The following is a 21,867-nucleotide window of genomic DNA, read 5'->3' on the forward strand; positions in this document are numbered from 1 at the left end:
AAAAAGAGTGAGCAGTACAAGGAGTGATGCAGGGACTCCGTCGGGTAAACAACATCTGCAAACAGTATGAACAGGACTGACAAAACAGCCTTTGCTAACCCCACAGGGGGCCTTGGCACAGTCTGTCTTGTCAGTGCTATCCAGAAACAGCCTTCTCAGCAAAAGCCTGAGCATCCCAGAACATTCCAGCCTGGGGCAAACAATCGGGGAGCACCTGATGCTGCGGCATTGTTCAGACCGTAAGCAGATGTGCAGCCTATCCCGGGCCCAGCTGGGAGGCCACGCTAGCCTTCCCCCAGAACTCTCATTTTTCCCAGCACCCAGAAGGCCACAAAAACTACAGTTCTCACCAATGCCAGCAGTCATCCTGGGGGAGATTGGGGGGGGATTAGGGCCAACCCTCCGTTGAAAAAAAGTCATTCCCCATGGCTGTTTACTCCACACCCTTTGGATTGGCAGGGAGGGAAGTGATGGTCGTCATTGTGTGGCCAAACACTGGCAAAGACGCTTTCAAAAATGTGAGAAGTTTAAGGCCAAGCCCAGTTTTTACTGGACAGCTGCCATACAAAGAACCGAAGATGGTGCAAAATAAAGAAACCCAGGTTTATGCAAGGGAAAAGTTAAATCAAAGCAGGGATTTTCGAGCTGCAACAGCAAGAATGGGCTTGGCCGATCAAAGACACAGCACCACATGCTAATTAGCCTGCCCTTTGCAACTGACTTAAAGTTTGGGGCAAGATCACTCTCTCTTGGTCAGAGATCTGAACCCAGAAAGCTGCCTTCGACTGAATCAGACCCTTGGCCCATCCAAGTCCCTACTGTCGACTCAGACTGGCAGCAGCTCTCCAGCAGTCATTCCCCTCTCCTACCACCTGATCCTTCTAACTGGAGATGCCGGGGATTGCACTTGAGACCTTCTGCATGCCTAGCAGATGCTCTTCCGCTGAGCAACAGCCCCTTCCTAATCCTTGCTGGGCCTAGCATTTAAAGCAGGCTTTCTCAACAAGGGTTTCATGAAGCCCAGGGGTTTCTTGATGGGCCTGGTAGGGTATCTCATATGGGTAGGAATTAATTTTTTTAATTTGTCAAACAATTATTATTGGGTGATGTGACCATATGTGGTCATGTTGACCCTTTTCCCCCCTCCCCAAAACGGTGGGAAGAGCGGCCCAGTGTGGGTGTGTCCACAGCTATGCTTTCTAACCATATTCTGCATGATTGTGCCACTTCTGGGGGGTTTTCAAACCTGAAGAATGTTTCAGGGGTTTCTCAATGGTAAAAAAGTTGAGAAAGGCTGGTTTAAAGAGGGCTGCATAATGCCCACTCCATGGAAACTGAGCTGTTTGCTCAAAACAGACCACTTAGGAAGACTACAGTTGCTTTTGGTGAGAGGGGACTGGGACAGGTTTTGCCAAAAATGTATTTAATTATTCAGCTAGGTAGTTCAGATAGCTTTTCTGAGACATCCTTATCTCGTTAATGATAAGCAGGATGGGAGACTTGAATTTAAATGTTCCATTTCAAAGCAAGACAAAATGAACCACAAGCATTTTTGCATTTCACAACCCAGGTTTTCTTGAATTTATTTAACAGTATGCCAAGATTCAGGAAGAGACAGAAATTTCACGGATGAGGGACAGGGATTTCCAAAAATATGACGGGTTGAGTACTCAGAAGGGCAAGGTCAGATCGGACACAGCCAGGTTCCCTCCAGCATGGCCCTATGCAGTCATCTGCTCAGCTTCAGATTTGGTTTCTGGAAAGAAAAAAGAGGAGTCTGGAAAGGCTGAGCCAGACTAATGAACATAAGGGATGGACTTACATGATAGAGTTGTAACGTTTCCTGGAATAATAATTTCTGCACATCAAAACTGCTTATACGTTACCATAATTCCACTTCAGAATAATTCCAATTCTACACCAGGAAAATCTTAAACCCACAACCTGCATATATTATGCATGTTATTTGTATGCAGCAGCCCATACAACAAGACTCTAGCCTGACTCCAGTAGTCATATAGGAGGTAGAGTATCTGCCCATCAGGTATCCTTTGTAGCCTTTCCCCTAAGAAGACCTGAGATTTCACCAGGTGTTCCCTGTACTCTTGCAGAACAGCCATATGGACTAGAAACTCACTCTAAGAATGGAACTGAAAATATCTCTCGGAGGAATTCATCATACAAAGCAAAATGCCATACAGAATGCATCACCGAAAGGGGCAGGGAATCAAGATGTCCAGCTTACCATCTAGGATGTGAGACTGGCTAGCTGAGTGACAAAACCCTGCAGATAAGAAACAAATGAAGTCATGAGTGATCATTTCACCTGATGGGAAGAAAACAACATGATGGGGAACTCTGCCCCACCCAACCAGCAAAAAACGGTTCCAAACTGATCCAAACAACCACAGAGGTATAGCAGTGAAGATGAACTTTCTGGCATGGAAGAGGGGACTTTAATGGGTGTTTGTTATTGTTCTTATTGTCTGCAGACCTCCCATCCCTGTATTTACTTACTTAGTTACATCTTGGCATCTGTCCTTTAAAAAAACATTGCATAGGGGAAAGTGCAAGCACAGTCCTCCACTACCATAAATTATGCAGTCGAGTTGCCTACAATTGGGGAAATTGCAGGGGTCAACACACCCAGAATGCAAAGGATGCCTCTCACCCTGGGAACACCACCTTCATGAACATGGTGTCTCTCCTACCAGGTAAGTATGCTCTCTGCCCATTTTTCATCCTACCTTTCCGCCAGGATGCTCAAGGCAGCACATCTGGTGCTCCCCCCTTGCAGCACTGCCTTGTCATTATTATTCATTGGTAAAATGTACTCTGCATAATCTCAGGAGCTCTTTAATAGCCCTTCACTTACTACTCAATGGAACTGAAAATAGTTTCAGGGCAATTTCCTGATTATCATGGTTACATTGAAACAAACAAGGGCAGAGGGTAAAGGCCGTGAGTCCCACAACATCCAAAGTTACTGTTCAACTCATTTCCTTTGTTTTCAGTTATGGGTTTGAAAATTTTGCTTTTTTTTTGCAAGCTATTTTGAGCATCTCGGAACAGAAGCCTGGGACAGTTTTGCACGTGTGTAAATAAGCAAAGCTCAGGGCCATTTCGCACGGCTTCAAAGTAGCACAATGGTTGCTATTTGGAAACGCTACTAATTTGACATAACCCACGACGTCGTAGACAATCTGCAACAATCCTGAAACCAATCAGCAAAAAGCGCTTCGTTGTGGCGCTTTCAGGGGAATCCAGAAAAGTGGATTCACCCTCCGGATAGCGATACACTCCTGCAACCAATCTGCAACAGTAGCGCTAAAGATCTGTGCGTTACCATTGTTGCTGGTTCTTCAAAGTCCCTCCCCCTGGCTCTCTCCTCCAAACTTCCGGCGAAGCGATCGCCATTTTTTTTTCTCCGAGCGAGCGGGGATAAACGCACCGGCGAGCCTCTTTCTGTTTAGAGGCTTCCCTGGCTTCAGTCCTTCACCTTTAGTCACTAAGCACAAACAACTGAAAAGCCCGTTTGCTGAAATAAAGTCCCTTTATTTTTTACAAATAAATTCAGCCGAAAATCGTGCCCGTGAGAGGGGGGGGGATTTTTTTTTTTATCACTCGAGGCAGCGTGCAAATGATCATACAATCAAACGGCAGTTCACATTAGGCAGCTGGATGGGTCTCTCCGTAGCAACGAATCTACCTAGATTCATTGCTATGGGTCGTTTTTTTTTTTTTTTAAACCTTTCTTAAAGGGAAAGGGGCTGTTTGGGAGCATGCTAACGGCTGCCCATTGGCTGCTTGACGGCCAGGGGCGGGACGAGCTTGGCAATAGCGCTTCCTTTCTAGCGATTTCTGCCGAGACCGGAAGCCTGTGGGAAACGCTAAAAAACGCAACTGATTCCACTACAAAGGCAGGTATGCATAACGACGAATTCCACTATTTTAAATGGCGATTTTTCATTCCGCAAACAATTTGCAACAAAGATCCCTGTTCGAAAAGGCCCTCAGTTTTCTATCTCCACCCTCTTGCTTTGGTGTTCGAAAAATCTATAGATGCAGCAGCCATTTCCCAAGAAGATCCATGCTGTCACTGAACGCCCACCATGAGCTGCTCAGAGGCGAATGGAGAAAATGCTCCCTAGTCCTCAATACCCAGCTGAAAACTGCTGCCAGGAAGAGAGAAAACAGGTGAGGATGGAAAGATGTAGGAACATCTGTCAAATATGGAGTCGGACAAGGCATCCCCCTCATTCACTATAAGCAGAGAAAGGTCGTTTTTAGCTACTCAAGATAACTTTATCCAGAGATGCCAGGGATTGGACCGGAGCCTTCTGCAAACAAAGCACATCGTTTTTGCTCATGAGCATAGGAAGCCGCCAAGTCCTGTGTCAGGGCACCATGTCCATCCATCTCATTATTTATCTGTTCTGACTGGCAGCAGCTCTTTGAGGTCTCAGGCAGAGGAAGGCCATTCCCAGCAACTGTTGCCTGAGGTCCTTGGACTGGAGAGGCTGTTGCACACTTTCCATCACCAGGACTTGCCCATCAGGCTCTTCCCATGCAAGAGGGCAGTTCATATGTATTTGCATTTGCATTCCGCCGCTCCCAGCAAGTTGGCCTGTGGCAGTTCACAGCAAATAACATAAAACAGGCATCCAATATAAAACCATATAACACATTAATAAAAATCCTAAAAGCTATCCCAACTCTATAATAAAATGGCAGTACACAATTTAAAAAAACAAAAAACTCCTCCCCACACATCGGGCCATTGGAATCGGCTGTGTGTGTCTAAACTTACCATAATGACGGAAGTAGTAGGTGAGTTCATCAGTCAGCCCCACATCAAGCACATACCGGTCAAACTTATCTCTGATGGGCTCGCTGAGCCGGGAGGCCCGTCCTTCCAGAAAGATAAATATGGAGATGTTACATGCATGTCTCTCCGCAGGGCCAGGACATTTTATTTTCTGAATCGTAACAGAATGCATACATTAACAATACTGTTGCCATCCTCCAGGTGGTAGCAGGAGATCTCCTGGGATTACAACTGATTTCAAGGTGAGAGAGGTCAATTCACCCAGAGAAAACGGACACCTTGGAAAGCGGCATTTTACCTACGGCACTTTACCTCCTCCCCCCCCCCCGAAGTCCCTCCCTTCCCCAAACCCTGCCCTCCTCCTGGAATCTCCAGGTATTTCCCATCCCAGAGTTGGCAACCCTACTTAAAAGAGCATGAATGTAAACTAAGCACTGCCAATTTTTGTCCACACGGATCTAGGAACGCCTCCCAATTAAGGCTTTGACCTTTAAGAGTTGAAGAACATGCAGAAACACCAAAGTGGCCTCCTCAAAGGGTAACTCCTTCTCCTGGAGCAATTCAGTGCTGCAGTTATACAGAGATCAATCTGAGGTCACCCACTTCCAGCAAAGAATTATCAGATCGAGACAGATCAGAAAATGGCAAGTCCTACAAGGAAGCAGCAGGCAGCCTCCCCAGCTTTGAGTGGTCCCCGGTGATAAAAAGGTTGGGGACCACTGCTCTACACAGCCCAGAGCAGCATACACCGTGTGTGCCCACAATGACAGCACACTGGTGCATGAGTGGCATCAGAGAGGGAGCCTACCCAAGAATATTCTGCATAATATTCTTTTCAGACAGAAAAGTAGGGAATTTGGTACTCTGCAAATAACTAAGCAACATACAGGCCAATTCCAATCGTGTTCTCACCATAAAGCTTCACAGAGATCTTCTGGGACTTCTGATAGAAGATGATGGCGTAGGTGCTGTAATCAGTCTCCCCAACCACAATGTCCACCGGGAGGCCACGGCCTGGTTAAAAACCACAAAGCACATGAAGACCAGCTAAGTCGCCACAAAGTGTGCAGATTTCAGGATGAACAGGACTCTTCCCCAGTGAGGATGTTAAGGAAGCCTTCCCCACACACGCCCGCTTCATCAGGTGCCCCTTGGGATGAAGCGTGACGCTAACAGAATTTAGAAGCCTGCTCTGGAGCACAAGAATAAGACCTGCTCAATCAGGCCAAGGGGGACCCATCTACCCCAGAGTCCTGTTTCTCCCAGCCGCCTGCCAAGTGGTCCCACAGGCCAACAAGAGGCCAAAGCTTTCCACTCTCCATGGTGATCCCATTCTGCCCTCTTGGCCCACAGCGATGGGTCAAAGACCCTAATCTCCTTATAAAGGCATTTTCTCTCGCAATCGCAAAGAAATGCCAGTTCAGTTCCTAGGTGAGAGCCATCAAAGGGTTGCTTCTGCTAACAGATAAACCTCCTGTGAACATCAGTGGCCTGGCAAGAAGAATTTCAACAGGTGAAGCCTTTTCCCAAAGGAGACAGAGGGGGTGGGTGCAACATGTTAAGGCTCAAAGCAGGAGCCTGGAGTGTCTCGTTCAGCTCTCAGTACAGCCACAGACTTGCTGGGTAGCTCTAGGCAAGCCCTGCAATGGGAGGATAATTAAGCCAGCCAGCCCTGCAGGGTTGCTGTAAGACAACTATTGATATACAAAGCAACTGGAGCATTTGGAAACACTGTGCGAATGCTAAGCACCACATAAAAACAGAGCAAGGGTAAAAACTCCCTCCGCAGTTAGGTTGCATGTCTGGTTTTGTTTGTCTATTAAGGGAGGGGAATGTGTTTGTTTATTGGGGAAGAGCTTTCTTTGAGTCCTTCCACAGTATTTGGCTGGAAAATACAAGGATCCCTGCTGGATGTGTCTCGCTAGACCAGCATCCTGTTTCTTGCAGTGGCCAACAAGATGCCTTAAGGGGGTTGCCAGCCTACAGGTGCAAACTAGGGATCCACCAGAATTACAGCTCATTTCCAAACTGCAGAGATCAGTTCCCCTGGAGAAAATGGATGCTTTGGAGGAGGGACGCTATGCCATTTTATTCCACTGAGGTCCCTGTCCTCCCCAGGCTCCATCCCCAAATCTCCAGGGGCTTCCCAACCTGAAGCTGGCAACCCAACCCTCCCAGCCGGTGCCCCTGCCCCGCATCCCCACCACCAATTCTCAGAGAGACTGTCCCCCTGATCAACACCTTGCTCTTCTCCAACGCACCTGTCAAGAGGAATCTGCCTGGAGTCTCGGTAGGATAGTAAACCTGCTTGATAAGCCAACAATCGCCTTCCCTGCAGATGTAAGGGAAAAGACAACCACTCACCCCCATTCCACCAGCTGAGCTGAGCCAGGTCAGCTCCTGTGACAGGTGCCCCATCTAGGGAGGGCCACCTTCCAAAGAGGTCCCTTTCCACATCTCCCAGCAAGCACCATTAGAAATTGGTTGCAGGCATACGCAATCAAAATAGACACTGGCCACAACACTGCATGGCTGAGGGAGGTGGTGCAGGATGGGGGATCGTGGCGACAGCTGTGCCATGGCATTGCCAAGAGTCGGACACAACTGAGCAGCTGACAACAGCAACAAAATACAGCCTGCAAGGCAGCCTTTCCCAAGATCGGCTGGGCAAAAAGGAAGAACTATTCCCTGCGTTGTGTGACTTAAGGAACTCTCCACTGCAGGATGCGTTTGAAAAGGAGCTGGCCAAATTCAAGACAGGGCTTCAGCCTCGTTGAGGAGGGCACCAAAAGGAGGGCAGGAGACAGCCAAGTGCTTTGCTACTGTGCCTGAACTGAGGCTTTCCCATGGCCAGACAGATGGAACCTGGAATTGGTATGAAATGCTGCAGCCAAAACAGAATTGCGTATCTTTCTCAGGGTGACCACTTTATTGGGGAAATTAGGAAAACAGCAAAATGCGCAGCCAATAAGAGTCTCTGCGTGCCAGTGTGGTCTCATGGTCAGTGTTACGTTAAGACCTGGGTTCAAATGTCCACTCAACCACAAAACTTACTGGGCCACATTGGGCCAGTCACTTTGTCTCTCTCAGCCTAACTTGACCTATCTCCGTCTCTCACAGCCTAACCTGCAGTCTGGTACTCATCAGAAGAAAGCAGATAACAGTCAGTGAGTCATAGAATCATAGAGGTGAAAGGGGCCACCCTGCCATCTAGCCCAACCCCCTGCTCAATGCAGGATCAGCCTCAAGCATCCGTGATAAGGATCTGTCCAGCAGCTGCTTGAAGACCGCCAGTGAGGGGGAGCTCACCACCTCCTTAGGCAGCTAAACTACTCTGTGAAAAAAACATTTTCCTGATATCTAGCTGATATCGTTCACCATGTAGGTTAAACCCAGTACTATGGGTCCCATCCTCTGCTGCTGATAGGAACAGAGTAAAGCTTCTTACTTAGACAGAGTAAGGCTTCTTTCTGCACATCAGGGATTCAGTGCATTGAACCAGCACTGGCCTTTTCTCTTTTTTTGCACATCAAGCCCCAGCTTGTACACTGACAACCTCTTCTGAAGGAAACAACATAGGAATGCATGCCCCGTGTCTCAAGGCAAAGGCCAACAGACAGCCATGCCCAAAACATTAGCCAGGCACAGCTGATCACACACACAGAGAGACACACACCGCTCACCTGACTACTCACGTGGGGTAGAAGGTGTCGATCCACATGGAGCCCTGAGGAGTCACCTGGTCGGCGGAAACCACCATGTGTACCCCTTCCGATTTACGGGAGCTGTCCCACAGGTGCCTGCACTGGGAGGATACTGCAACGACGTGCCATTTCCCAGAAAACTAAACAGAAGAGGCACAATCGACTCTGAAGAACATGTGAAACTGTCTTTTACCTGTCCAGAGCCCCTCGGCTCAGTCTCACCTCAACCCTCAGGCAGCCAGTCAGGCTCAGACAGAGAACGATCCTTTCCAGCAGCAGCTACCCGAGATCCTTCTGGGGCTCAGATTTGCAGGAATTCAAATATTTTAATGTGCTTTTAAAAAATAGGTAAGACCACAGTTCAAATTGCTAACAGGCAAATTAAGCGGAGCAAAGTTTAAGTCCAGTGTTTTAGACCAACAAAATTTTCTTCAAGGGTTAAGCTTTCTTGTGCACATGCATTTCTTTGCATACAGACGTTACTGTATCTGATGAAGTGCACTGTGCACACGAAATCTTACACCTTGAAGAAAATTTTGTCGGTCTTAAAGATGCCCGTGGACTCTTTGGTACGCTGCTTCAAACCAACCCAGATGCCCACCTGGGCAAATTAAGTGTTGCAGATGGCTATAGAACAGTGGTTCTCAACCTAGGGGCCGGGACCCCTGTGGGGGTCAAACAACCCTTTCACAGGGGTCACGGCAGGGCAAGTAGCTTGGCTGGGGATGCACCATCCACACAACAGCCTTGCAAGGTAGATCGAGATAGAGCATTGGTCTGTCTGGAGCAGCGGAAAAGAACAAGATCTGCATGGTGGGACAAGAGGCAGAATTGAACTGAGAAATACCAGGAAAAAAAATTATATACAATCATGAACAGTGCATCTTCACACCATTGGTCAGTTTCGGTTTAATTTCTGTGAAAGAACACTAGCATAATTTATGGTTGGGGGGTCACCACAACATGATGAACTGTATTAAAGGCTTGTGGCATTAGGAAGGTTGAGAACCACTGCTATAGAAGCTGGTCAAACTTATTTTACTTCTAAAATTTGTACCCCACCTTTCTGTCCCATATATGTTGAGATTCAAGAGAATACGCTCATCAGATGAGGTTTTTCTGATCTAACAATTAATTCAGATCCTTTGGTTGTACCTTGTGAAAAATGTCTCTGCCATAACTATTCATGAAATTCTACTGTTTGAGGCAAAAACAACTTTAAATGGTTATATTTCCAAAAGGCGATTTAAGACGAAGATAGCTTGGAAGGGTTTGAAATTATCTAGGTTCAGCCGGTACCAGGATGGGAGACCCCCTCCCCAAGATCACCCCCCAAACCACTGAGGCACACCTCTTACAGTTCCATCAGGAAGGCATGGTGGAACAAAAATGTTATGAAGGAGATTGTTCAAAACCAGTCCCCAAAATCTTTTGTGACTCGCGTCACCGACCACCCTTCATTTATGAAAATCAACATTCAAAAACTCATTTTAAAAAAATGAGATATGAGAGGTTAGCCAAATGGGTAAACGAAAAAAGATCTAGTACTGTGCACTGTCACATTTTACAACTAACAGGAAAAGGGACATGGCACCTGGCTTCTTCTCCCGCCCCCTCTGGCAACTCAATCTCTGACAGAGGCTCAACTCAGCACTGAGGCAGCCTTTGTCGGCAGCTTGGCAAGGAGGCCTTTGGCAAAGGAAGGAGAGATAAGGCAAGGGGAATTGGGAGGCTGTAACAAACGCCACAGTGTGAGGGGATCAAAATGATGGGTTCACAGCCCAGGTGACCTCCCTGACTGCAGGTTCTTCTGCAACGTTCTGCTTTGCAAAACATTCTGAAGCTTATAAAAATAAGGAATTGTTCAGCAGAAGGCTTCTTAATTGGAGCAAAGACAGCATTTCAGGGGAGGGGAGGAATACTATATGCTGAGATGTGAAAATCCGTTGCTAGAGAATGCTGTGCGGACATGTAATGTTCATGAACATGCTATGACAACAGCAGTTCAGCCAATGGCTGCAAAAGCATGGCTTGCATGAAGCAGTTTTTAAGAGAGCGTTTTTTATTTCTAAAAATGAAACTACTTTCCTCCCCCCGGCCCTGTGAGAACAAGGATGGATATCGCTTAAGGTTGCCAGCCTCCAGGCAGGAACCTGATGATTCCTCAGAATTACAGCTCATCTCTAGAGTACAGAGATCAGTTCCTCTGGAGAAAATGGATGGTTTGGGGGGGAGGGGATGCCATGGCATTGTCCCCCACTGACATCCCTGTCCTCTCCAGCCTCCATCCCCAAATCTCCAGGAGTTTCCCAGTTTCGATCTGGCAACACTACCTTCCAATCCCCACTGATGGCTGGGGAGGGAGAGGAAGAATCTGGCAACCACAATTTTGCTGCTCCTACAGCTTACAACACACATCCTAAACCTTCCCATTTTGCATTCTCACCTGGCTGGAGTTGAAGTTTGCTTGAGCACTGATCTTGTCAATGGGAGTCTCCAGAGCGGAGCGTTTTCTTCGGGTATAGGAGGAAGATGTCAACAGCAGGCCAGAGAGGATAAGGAGGAATATGGTAGTTGCCATGCTCAGGCTGCAATGATCCAGTGAGATGTGCCACTTGGCTGCAATGAGCCACCAATATGCAGGATGTGGCAATCTGGCTGGTCATTAATCAGCCCTGCTGTCCTTCTGGGAAGAGATCAGAGATCACAAAGGGCTGTTTACACAAAGGGAACAAATTCCTAAAAGCCCAAGAACAGCACTGATTCCCAAAGTCTCCAAGTAGAGACTTTCACCTGGAAGAAACTAACACAGACCAGATGACTTTGTGCCTAAATTGTCAGCCTTGTATTTGTGACCTGTTCGGGAAAACTTTATGCACGCATGCACTATTTATTATTATTTCATTTGTATACTGCCAATCTCGGCCAGCCGGCTCAAGGTGGTTCACATCATATAAAACACAAAACAGCAAGTAAAATCACAACCCACAAGATCCAAACCACCCCACCCACCTTTCCTGTAACACAAAGGCCTGTCCATGTCGACACTCACCTAAAATGTGGTAAGGAGGATAACTAGAAGGTCCTTCCTACCAGGAAGACATGTGGGTGGCTGGGATTCTGTCTATTAACTCCATCCAATTAAAAATCATACATGGGGGGTGGGGGGAGAGATAATCTGGGCATGGACCTGGGGTCATTTGGGTGGGCAGGCAGTTGTGATGTTGCTGCATTCTGCAGGCGGTTAGGTAGATGACTCTGGAGATCCCTTCCAACTCTATGATTCTAACTAGGAACCCAAATGCAGGAAAATTAATGACTGCTCTGGATTGCAAGTCAAAATAAAGGACAGCCCCACTAGATTGGGCAATACATCCACTTGTCTAACCAAGCATCCTGTTTACATCAAAATGCCCCCAGGAAGACAACAAGCAAGGCACGAAGGCAACCAGCCTCCCCTGCGTACCCCCAGCATCTGGAACTCCAAAAAGACAACTTCTGGTCCTCCAGAGAGACAGCATGAAGGTTCCAATTTAGCCGTCATGATGGCTAGCTATTAAGTGAGACCTGAACTCCATGCGTTTCAAGATATTGCCTGAACCGAGGTCTCCACACCACCACACACAAAGCAAACAATTGAATTTTAAAAATACTTTGGCCACATCATCAGTCTCCATGCCCCCTGCCTTGCCCTGCCTTCTTCCTCCCATTCCAGACTGTGTATTCTGGCCCAGAGAGGCAGACTGCCTCTGAACCCGGAGGTTCTATTTGGGTACCGGGGCTAATAAGAACAAATTTTTAACAGATATAAAGTTTCAAAACGTCTTGCAGAGGAACGGGGCCGAGCTCCCTCTGGTGGCAAAGCTAGGAGTTGTTGTTTTGTTTTTTGTTTTTTGCTCTGAGCTCGGCTCATAAGGCCTGGTAGGGGAATCGAGCTGCCATCAGCGACTGTCCTACCTGCGTTGGAGGAAAGAGACAGCAATGCCTAGAACGGTGGCCGTCGACGAAACGGGAAAAGACCGGCCCCGCTAGCCCAAACAGGAAGTGCATGGGAGAGCCGGAAATGATGGAGGGAGCAGCTGGTAAAGGGTCTGCTGAAGAATGAGAGGTGAGTATTGGTTGCCTGGGAGACTGGAAAAGAATGAGAGAACTAATAGGGAGAATGGGGGGGGTCACATTAACGAAAACTGGAGGAGCTACTACGGGAAGGGACCCCTTGGAGGTCTGCAAAGGGGAGAAAGCCGGGAGGGGAGACGAGGGCCGTTGGTAGCACGGGCTGCCCGGTGCCCAAAGACCGCAGAAGAAAAGGACAGGTTGCTTTGGCCTCTCCCACCGGTATGGGACACCCCCTTCCAGGAAGGGTGCAGTGGCCAAGAGAACACCAGCCTAGCCCTGGGCCACGAAACCAACAGCCCTTGGGGGCCTGGTCCCTCACCTTCTCTCGCAGAAATCACTCTGCTCCAAAGGAAGGAGTCAGCCATTCTGACCTCAGCCACCAAATTATTAGCTGCCAGGTTGTTGCATCGCCGATGAGCAAGACTACCGGTGAGGGAAGCCCAGCCTGGCCTCCCCTGCAGTCATTGTTAGGCTAATCATCTGCCCTCCAATTGCCTTTGATCGAGGCAAGCTGCTGTGGGAGACAACTGCCAGGAAAGTGGGGTGCATGGGTACTAAATTGGCCAGGAGAACAGGATCGGTCAGTGGAGATAGACAGATAAGAGCCAGATGTCAGTAGATGTGTGCAGGTGGCTTTGATGACTTCTGCAGCTTTCTCTCTAAATTGCAACAGCCCCCTGGGCTAAACAGGTCTAATAAAATGCAGCTTTAACAAGTAATGGTGCACCTTCTCCAAAGCTATCCCCAGAGGGGAGCAGAGAGTGTTTTCGACAGAGTTCACTTTCATGTCTCAACTTCAGTCCTGTTAACACAGGCTTGTCAAGAAAGAGGTGTCCCTTTGCCTGTGGCTCCAGGAGGAGAGCGATTTGACTGCAGTTTACTCCTTTTGCTTTAAGCCTTCCATTTCTTGTGCTAGAGATGTCTATACTTGCCCATACCTCCTACCTATTTGTTTTTTTCAGGGAACGGTGGAGTGACAGAATGACACTATGGATGGCGGGGTTAACCCCCTTCTCCCTGACAGCATCCTCTTTGAAATCTTCTTGTACTTGGATTACAAAGATGTGCTGTCAGCAGGACAGACATGCCACCAGTGGCACGCCGTGGCTCGAGATGAGGTGCTATGGAAGGAACTTTTCTACAGATACTACGAGGTAGCTCGGGATGTCCCACGACACCCAGGTCAGTGCTCCGTCAATGCCTACATGTTTGGCTTGGGGTTTTGTTCTTGTTCTTTAGTTTTTTAAAGAGGAGGGTTTATTAAGCTCCAAGCCACAAATTTTGAGGCAGGCAGGACACATCAGAGAGAGAGAGAGATACATTAATTCAGAGTCTTGCCCTGTGTTGCAGTCTGATTTGGGGAGCTCCGAGAATCAACTAACCCTGAGAGTAACAGGGGGACAGGCACAGGTGACATCTATAGCTTAGAAAGCAGGAAGACCAGGGAGGACATACGACAGAGAATCTGGAAAGCAAGCAGAATAGGAAATACAAGCTCCAGGTTGCAGGGATAAGCAGCTGAGTTGCTACCCCAGCAACTGGATGTGTTGGTTGGATTGAGCCCTTTTATATAAAAGGTAACTTCTGGTTCCACCTTCAGTTGTGGTGTTAGATTTAAAGGGGCAACAAACTGTCTTGGAATCTGGTATTTCTGTGGTATCGGGTGGCTTCTGTACACAGCACTCAGCTTGGATTCCCAAGAGATGTAACATTGAGGAAGGCTGATAATCTGGTTCTGATACACTCTCACTCTTGGCCTGTCTGGGAGTGGAAACCTTGGTTGCCCTCAGGAGATGGACTAGAGGAGCACAATCCGGCAGATTCTCTTGAATTTTTCAGCACATTATCTGTTCATGAGTCAGTTCATTTCTTGAGGGTCTCTCCCAGACAACTGTGCTTGGACAACTGCGATATATGGGTGCCATAGGGACAACTTGTTCTCTGCCATGCATAATGCCATATGATGCAGACATGACTTTAAGGTACAGACACACAAGGCTGTCTTTTCCCACCAAACTCTAGGGAGGCTATGAAAGTCATGAAGCCAGATCTGAAGGCAGTGATGATTTGGATGTGGGTAAAGAGACAAACTTAATCCAAGCAAGATGGAGGTGATTGTGGATGATGCTACAGCCGCTCTGAGACTAGCTGGCTATGCAAGTTTTGAAAGGAATTGTGCTTCTCTTTGAGGACTGAGCCCACAGCTTGGAGGTGTTTCTAGACCCTTTGTTATATCTAAACATTCCAATTTCATCAGAGGGAACTCCTTTCACCAATGTAGGGTGACGTGCCAGCTGCACCCTTGCCTGGAAAAAATTGACCTGGCTTAGATGCATACCCAAGTCAGATCCAAATAGTCACAGGCTTTCCGTGGCTCTGACTGCTGAGAATTACTAACCACAGCTTGCCAAGTGGAGCAGGATGCTACCATATCATTTCATGTCTATCCGGTGGCTTATTTGTTTCTGAGTTGATGTTTGAAGCTCTAAGTGGTCAGATTATTACAAGAACAATCTCCTGCTATATTTACCTAACTCCTCAGATCAATAGCAGAGGCCCTGCAGGATGTCCCTTGGCCAACATAGTCAGAGTCTTTGTTGTGATGGCACAATGGTACCATTACATGGTCCTCTCCCAGGGGAAATCCACGTAATCTTCACTGTATTCAATCAGAGCATAAAGAATTGGACTTTTGAAAAGGGCCTTTGATTCCCACCTGAACAGATTTGTTGTTGTCTATTGGAGAGTATTCACAATTGTGACATGGGATTTTTGAAAGCCCCTAACCTTATTTCAGTGCATTTCATGGCTTTTTTTGTCAGTTGCTTTAGAAACTAGTTGGAAAAGAGGTTATAATTATTTTTAGAAGACACTCTTAAAGGAAGTCTGTTCAGTTTCTTAAATAAGAAAGTGGCTTCTTTACCGGAATAGTCCTAGACAGACAAAGGATGGGGGGGGGGGGGAGTGGGAGGGTCTTCAGCTAAAGGTGAGGGAAAATTAAGTCTTGCAGGGAATCATCTGCTTTTTAAAAAAGGAAGTCTACTTTGGTGTTCTTGAAACCTGTGACTGGTGACTTTACTTACTGGCCCACTCATGTCCCAGCTGCTGTTTCTTGGTATGCTGAGTTCCAGAGACTGTATGACACCATCCCCTGTGTCGAAGTGCAGACCCTGAAGGAACACAGCGACCAGGTCCTCCACCTCAGCTTCTCCCACAATGGCTACATGTTTGCCTCCTGCTCCAAGGACTGTACCATCAAGGTGAGAAATGGGATCTTGGAAGCTAATCAGAGCCAACCCTGGCTAGTATTTGGATGGGAGAGCTCCATGGATTTGGATGGAGTTCCTCCAAGGAACACCAGGGTCATGATGCGGAGGCAGGCTATGGCAACCCATCTCTAAACGCCCCTTGCCTGGCTTTCAAACAATCCTTGGATCTCCTGGCTATACTATACCTAGAATCATAGAGTTGGAAGGGACCTCCTGGGTTATCTGGTCTAACCCCCTGCACTGTGCAGGACACTCACAGCCCTATCGCTCATCCACTGTAACCTGCAATACCCTTGAACTTTCACAGAACCAGCCTCTCCGTCAGATGGCTATCCAGCCTCTGTTTAAAAATGTCCAGAGATGGAGAACCCACCACCTCTTGAGGAAGCCTGTTCCTCTTAGAAACTGCTCTGTCAGGAACTTTTTTCGGATCTTTAGACAAAATTTCTTTTGCATTAATTTCATCCCATTGCAATACGATATATAAAAATCTCCACCTGGCTTTACAATCACAAGTGCTGTTTATTTGCTCCTTTAAAGAGAGCGCTGGAGAGCTGAATTTTTGTAACCAATACCCCCATTGCATGGCTTGTTTGCACTCCTGTAGGATCCCAGCATGTACCAAGCCCTGGTCTTTGGCTTCCGAAATCTTCCATCCCCCAAGTCTGCTATTCTTACTTTGTTACTTATGGCGTAGGGAGACTGAGGTAAGGAGCTGATGATGGCCTCTTCCTCCCCCTCCACAGATCTGGAACAATGACCTCCAGTTCTCCCTTTTGCATAGCTCCAACATGAAGAAGTTCAACTGGAGCTACACTCAGTTCTCGCAGTTCAACGCCGATGATTCCCTCCTGCTGGTGTCGGGGGTCTTCATGGGGCCCCGCACATCCTCCTCAGGCGAGATTGCAGTCATCAGCTTGGGTAAAGACTGGAAAAGTGGGCAGGCAGTGGGAGGGGCAGAGGCCTCCAGTCTGTCTGGGGCTGTTACTTCTCATACAGCACCAGGGAGGAAGGTCCCCCTGGCAGTAGAGACATCAGCATGCTTCTAAGGAAGAGTCTCTTATGGAGACTCACAGGGCAAAAGTGCTCTACGGAAATGGCCGTAGCCAGGCCCCATTTTTTCCTCAGCTCTGTTTTCGGCCTTTCGATGGAGCCGTGAATCCACTCAATAATAAGAAACAGCACAATTAAAAATGTTTCTGCTCTTGCACGTTGAACAGACTCTCCACTCTGCCCAGTCCTGTGGCTTACCCGTTGCCCTGTTCGGTGGTTCTGGGCTCTCCAATTCCCAGTCACGGTAGCTTTTCTCCTCAGATTATCTTAGCTAATGGGCAGGTTTACATGGGTGCCTTCGATTCTCAGTCTCCTCCGTGCCAAGCTGCGCTAGGGACAGAGCTACCTGTTAAGGCTGCAGATCTAGCACAAGAAGCCCCTGGGGACAGAGTCAGACCATCAGTCTGTCCAGTCCAGAAATTCTACTGTCATTCCCCAACAGTTGCTTCTGAGATCCATCAATGGGAGACTCCAAGGACTGAGACCTTCTCCCGTCTCAGGAGCATCTATAAAATCGTTGCAGGGCAGCACTGACACCATAGCAAGCTGCCTTATATCCCCATCAGGCTAATTCATCTGCCTAGTTCAGGAGTGGCCAAACTGTGGCTCTCCAGGCATCCATGGACTACAATTACCATGAGCCCCTGCCAGCACTGGCAGGGGCTCATGGTAATTGTAGTTCATGGACACCTGGAGAGCCCCAGTTTGGCCACCTGTGATCCAGTTGAGTATCATCTCTGACTGGCTTTCCAGTCACACAGGCAGGGAAGGGCTTCCCCCCCCCCCCCCATAATCTTCTAAGCACAGCAAGGACTGCAATTGGGACCTTTTGCACCCAAAGCAGCTGCTCGACTCCTGAGCTAGCAGACCCTTTCTTAACCTGGGATGGGCACCTAGTCTGCACACAGGGAATATTGAAGTTGTCCTTCCCTTCTCCAGAAAATTTCACACTCTTGTCCCGGGTACGCAACAAGCCCTATGATGTCTTTGGCTGCTGGCTGAACGAAACCAACCTGATTTCCGGCAATTTGCACCGCATTGGCTACCTCACCTCATGCTCTGTGTTGTGGCTGAACAACGCCTTCCAGGTAAGGGCCCAGCTGACCACCAGCGGCCGCATCAACCACGGGGAGATGGAAATAGGAGCCTGTCCTCCTGACCTTCCTTCCTCTTCTACTTGCAGGGTGTAGAATCTGAAAACATGAATGTGGTCAAGAGGCTTTTCAAGCTCCAGAACCTGAACGCTAGCACCATCCGGACAGTGATGGTGGTGGACTGCAGCCGCTACGATGCCCCTGACCTGATGGCAAGCCAAGGGGAGCAGGCGGTGTCCAGCCCTGCTACAGCCACCAGCCAGGCTCCTGATCTCTGCAGTGAGAGCGAGGAGGAGGAGGAGGAGCCCAAACACCACGCAGCACCAGAGCCGTCCGCAGAGGCCTCGCCAGGAGCCAAGAGCAAATCAGAGGCTGGAGATGGGCTGGACCGTTTCTTAACAGACATCATTGAAGGGCGTGTCCGGCCAGTCATGACCGAACTTGAGATGGAGACAAAGGTGGCCCAGCTGCTGGCAAAAAAGCGGACAAAGCCTCCCGAGCCAAACCTGCTCTCCATGGAGGGCTGCAGCCAGAAGAAATACTTGATCTTCACCACTGGATGCCTCACCTATTCACCACACCAGATTGGTAAGGGGCCTTTGCGAGGAACTCTGCATGCCAGCTTTACTCGGCTTTGTAAAAGCTGGGATGATCTCAGAGCTTGGATAATTAAATGGAACCTCCATAATCAGAGGCAGTATACCTCTGAATACCATATGACTGAGACCAGAAACTGTTGTAGGACTGTTGCCATCAAATCCAGTGGTATCTGGCTGGCTGCTGCTGCAAAGAGAATGCTGGGCAAGATAAACCCTTTGTCTGGGCAGAATTCCAGTGTACGTTCAGCATGGAACAACAGTTGCCTAGCACAGAGCATAGTCTGAGTGTTGACTTGTGCTTCCCCTCACCCACTCCATTGTTTTCTCCCCCAGGGATTAAGCAGATCCTGCCTCACCAAATGACAACAGCCGGTCCAGTCCTTGGAGAAGAAAGAGATTCCGATAAGTTCTTTGACTCCCTTGACCATGTCATTGACATCCATGGACATATTATTGGCATGGGCCTCTCCCCGGATCACAGGTAGGGTGTGCTGCCTGCCAGCCCAATACCACAGACTATTGGCAAAGGAAATGGGGAAGAGTTGCAACTCTGCAGAAGAAAGCACACTTGCATGGGGAATGCCCCAGGTCCAGTCCAAAGGACTTCACTGCTGGGGAAAGTTCCTGCACGCAAGTAGGCAGTAGCCAATGATGGGTAACAAATTCAGGCTTGACAGAGGCAAGATGCTGCTTCAAAGGGGGCATGAATTAACTTGTGCGATTGACTGCCACAGCATGGCTTTAAAAGCTAACTAGATAAATTCAGTGGCTTTAAAGTAAGCCAGATAAATTCACAGCATGGCTTTAAAAGCTAACTAGATAAATTCAGTGGCTTTAAAGTAAGCCAGATAAATTCACGGAGAATGGCTAAATAGAATCTCCGTATTCAAAGGCAATCTGCCTTGGATTTCCAGCTGTTGAGGAAAGTTATGGCCTTTTCTCCCTTGTTTCTGGACTGCCCAACACTGTCTGGGTGGCCCCCAGAAGATTCTAGGAGTGCTGAACGAGGGGAACTTTAGCTGCTATTTGGTTGGGAATCACCTCTCTGGTTCTTTACCCCTGGGTCCCTAAAACTGTTAAGAAAATGGGGAGGGGGAGTTTGGGAGGATGTGCATGCATTCAGGAATATTAAGGAGAGATGACTGGGTCAAAGGCAGCGTGGTTTAATACAAGCACCACCCTCTGCTACTACTGCACCTGGGAGAAAGGGAAGTGGGTGCCTACCTTCCAGGTGGGAAGCCAAAGTCACCCCAGGTAATGACCTGGCTTTGCAGAAACATGCTCACCCATTAACCACTCGAGTTGCCGCCTGCAGCAGTCCCAGGCCTGGCCTTTATCAGTCTTGGTGCCGCCATTACCTGGCCCCGGATGGCAAGTTCCAGCAGTCCCAAGAACAGCAAGCAAAACCTCCCAGTCTTCCTCTCTCTCCCAGGTACTTGTATGTGAACAGCCGAGCTTGGCCCCAGGGCTGCGTCATTTCCGATCCTTTGCAGCCACCCCCCATTGCCGAGGAAATCGACCTCCACGTCCTGGACCTCAAAACAATGAAAGAAGTGAAGCGAGCCCTGCGGGCTCACCGGGCCTACACACCCAGCGATGACTTCTTTTTTATCTTCCTGGATGTCAGCAGAGATTTTGTGGCCAGGTAAGCCGCGAGGCAAGAACAACATCCTGTGATATTCTAGAGCCGCACCGTTGCCTGTCCTTTAGGGTCAAGCTGCTGGCTGTTCCGTAGGTATGGTTGGTAACTGAGGTAAGCAGCAGCAGGTCAGCTTGTCAGACACGAGACTGCTCTGGCCTCTGCTGCTCTCAAGTCGTCGGTCTTTGTGTAAAAGAATGCTGCACGACTTGGAAGTGGGAAGGAGCGATCTGGGAGTGTCCACCATGCCTGAAATACCTTTGCAGGCTGTCGTTCCTCCCCCTTTTTAGAACAGAAGGTTGTGCCTGGTGGGGAGATAAATTAGCAGGGCAGAAGAGGGGCAAATTTGGAAACCTTAAAAGTATTTCTGGTCTTCAAGATTACAAGATATGGAACAGAAGCATTCCCCAAGTTTGAAGAACTAGAAAGTTTGTTTTGTTTATTACATGGGGAAGGATAGGGCTTCCGTTTAAGGTTCCAGATTTCATTTATTTATTCCTTTGGGATAAGTCTTTAGATGCTCCTGACATCCAGACCCGCAGTCTCTCCTCTCTGCATTTGTGCACAAGGACTAACTTTGCCTCCACTATTTCTCCCACTCTCTAAAATAAACTAAGGAAGTGCACAGGGTGTCTGAAGGAAAGCTGAGGCATCCCTTTCCCAAGTTTTCCACAGATAAGTCTCTTCTGTTCCCCCACAGCGGTGCTGAAGATCGCCACGGCTACATCTGGGACCGGCACTACAACATCTGCTTGGCCAAACTGCGGCATGACGATGTGGTCAACTCAGTGGCCTTCAGCCCCGTGGAACAAGAACTCCTCCTGACAGCCAGCGATGACTGCACCATTAAGGTGTGGCGCTCCCCCCGCACCGTGCGGATCCTGCATGCCGAGAAACCCAGACTCCGCAAGCCACTCTTCTCCTGGGCCACAAACCAGAGAAGCTGAGCCAGCCCGGTCTGCCAGGGATCATTCTCGACTGGCTCAACTTGGCCTGCGAGGCCGTCTCCGATGACTGGGGTGAGTGACTGCGGTCCTTCCCCTTGGCTTTGTTTTCCTGTCCCATCACCCCAGACAGCAGGACCTGGCCGCACTGGAGAAATCTGGGACGACTGGCCAAAGCGGACTTCCCCGCCTTCCTTTTTAATGGTGTTTCACGGTTTGTCAATTATATAGGTTTGTTCACATTAAAGCACATGTAAAACTTTATGGCTGTAGAAGACCTTTTTACGAGGGTAGCCAACTTCATCATCCAGACTGGACCGATACAGGGATGCTTGTGAGGATTCTTGGGGCGCCACTCTTAGGGCCAGGGGGTCCAGTATGGTCTGCAAGAAGCCAAAATCCAGAGGAGGAAGAGTAGCCGTACTAAATCTCTCTCAGCTGAAGTCACAAAGAACCAGGGCGAGAGTGAGAATGGCTCAGCCCTATAGATGCACAACCTAGGCTACGCCTGGTTGCAGCTGTTGTGCCAGATTAAGTTTCACTCGCTGCCTCCGTCCCCTCAGTCAGCGGAAGCTATGCATGGTTGTTGCTGTTCCAGCTGGCATCCTGCTCCATTGACAG

The 21,867-nt window shown here is 48.5% G+C and overlaps 2 protein-coding genes and 1 non-coding gene across 3 annotated transcripts; 1 reads left to right on the top strand and 2 right to left on the bottom strand.

Annotated features, from left to right (window-relative positions):
* Positions 1-1,549: 1,549 nt before the first annotated feature.
* On the bottom strand, positions 1,550-11,220 carry C8G (complement C8 gamma chain). Its single transcript, XM_077306999.1, has 7 exons — positions 10,979-11,220; positions 8,524-8,672; positions 7,090-7,160; positions 5,741-5,842; positions 4,811-4,912; positions 2,246-2,284; positions 1,550-1,756 (listed from the first exon to the last, which is right to left on the bottom strand). The coding sequence occupies exons 1-7, from the start codon at positions 11,111-11,113 to the stop codon at positions 1,722-1,724; spliced, it is 633 nt and encodes a 210-aa protein (XP_077163114.1). The 5' UTR covers positions 11,114-11,220; the 3' UTR covers positions 1,550-1,721.
* LOC143822244 (U1 spliceosomal RNA) lies at positions 2,559-2,722 on the bottom strand. The gene has a single exon (XR_013226101.1). It is a non-coding gene; the product is annotated as a U1 spliceosomal RNA (small nuclear RNA).
* A 1,269-nt stretch (positions 11,221-12,489) lies between the features above and the next one.
* On the top strand, positions 12,490-21,510 carry FBXW5 (F-box and WD repeat domain containing 5). Its single transcript, XM_077306991.1, has 9 exons — positions 12,490-12,640; positions 13,611-13,830; positions 15,751-15,908; positions 16,664-16,838; positions 17,910-18,058; positions 18,154-18,652; positions 18,997-19,144; positions 20,096-20,308; positions 21,003-21,510. Exons 2-9 carry the CDS (start codon positions 13,638-13,640, stop codon positions 21,247-21,249), a joined length of 1,782 nt encoding a protein of 593 aa, XP_077163106.1. The 5' UTR covers positions 12,490-12,640; positions 13,611-13,637; the 3' UTR covers positions 21,250-21,510.
* The last annotated feature ends 357 nt before the right edge of the window (positions 21,511-21,867 follow it).

The sequence above is a fragment of the Paroedura picta genome, chromosome 12 (genome assembly GCF_049243985.1).
Source record: "Paroedura picta isolate Pp20150507F chromosome 12, Ppicta_v3.0, whole genome shotgun sequence".
Classification (NCBI taxonomy): Eukaryota; Metazoa; Chordata; class Lepidosauria; order Squamata; family Gekkonidae; genus Paroedura; species Paroedura picta.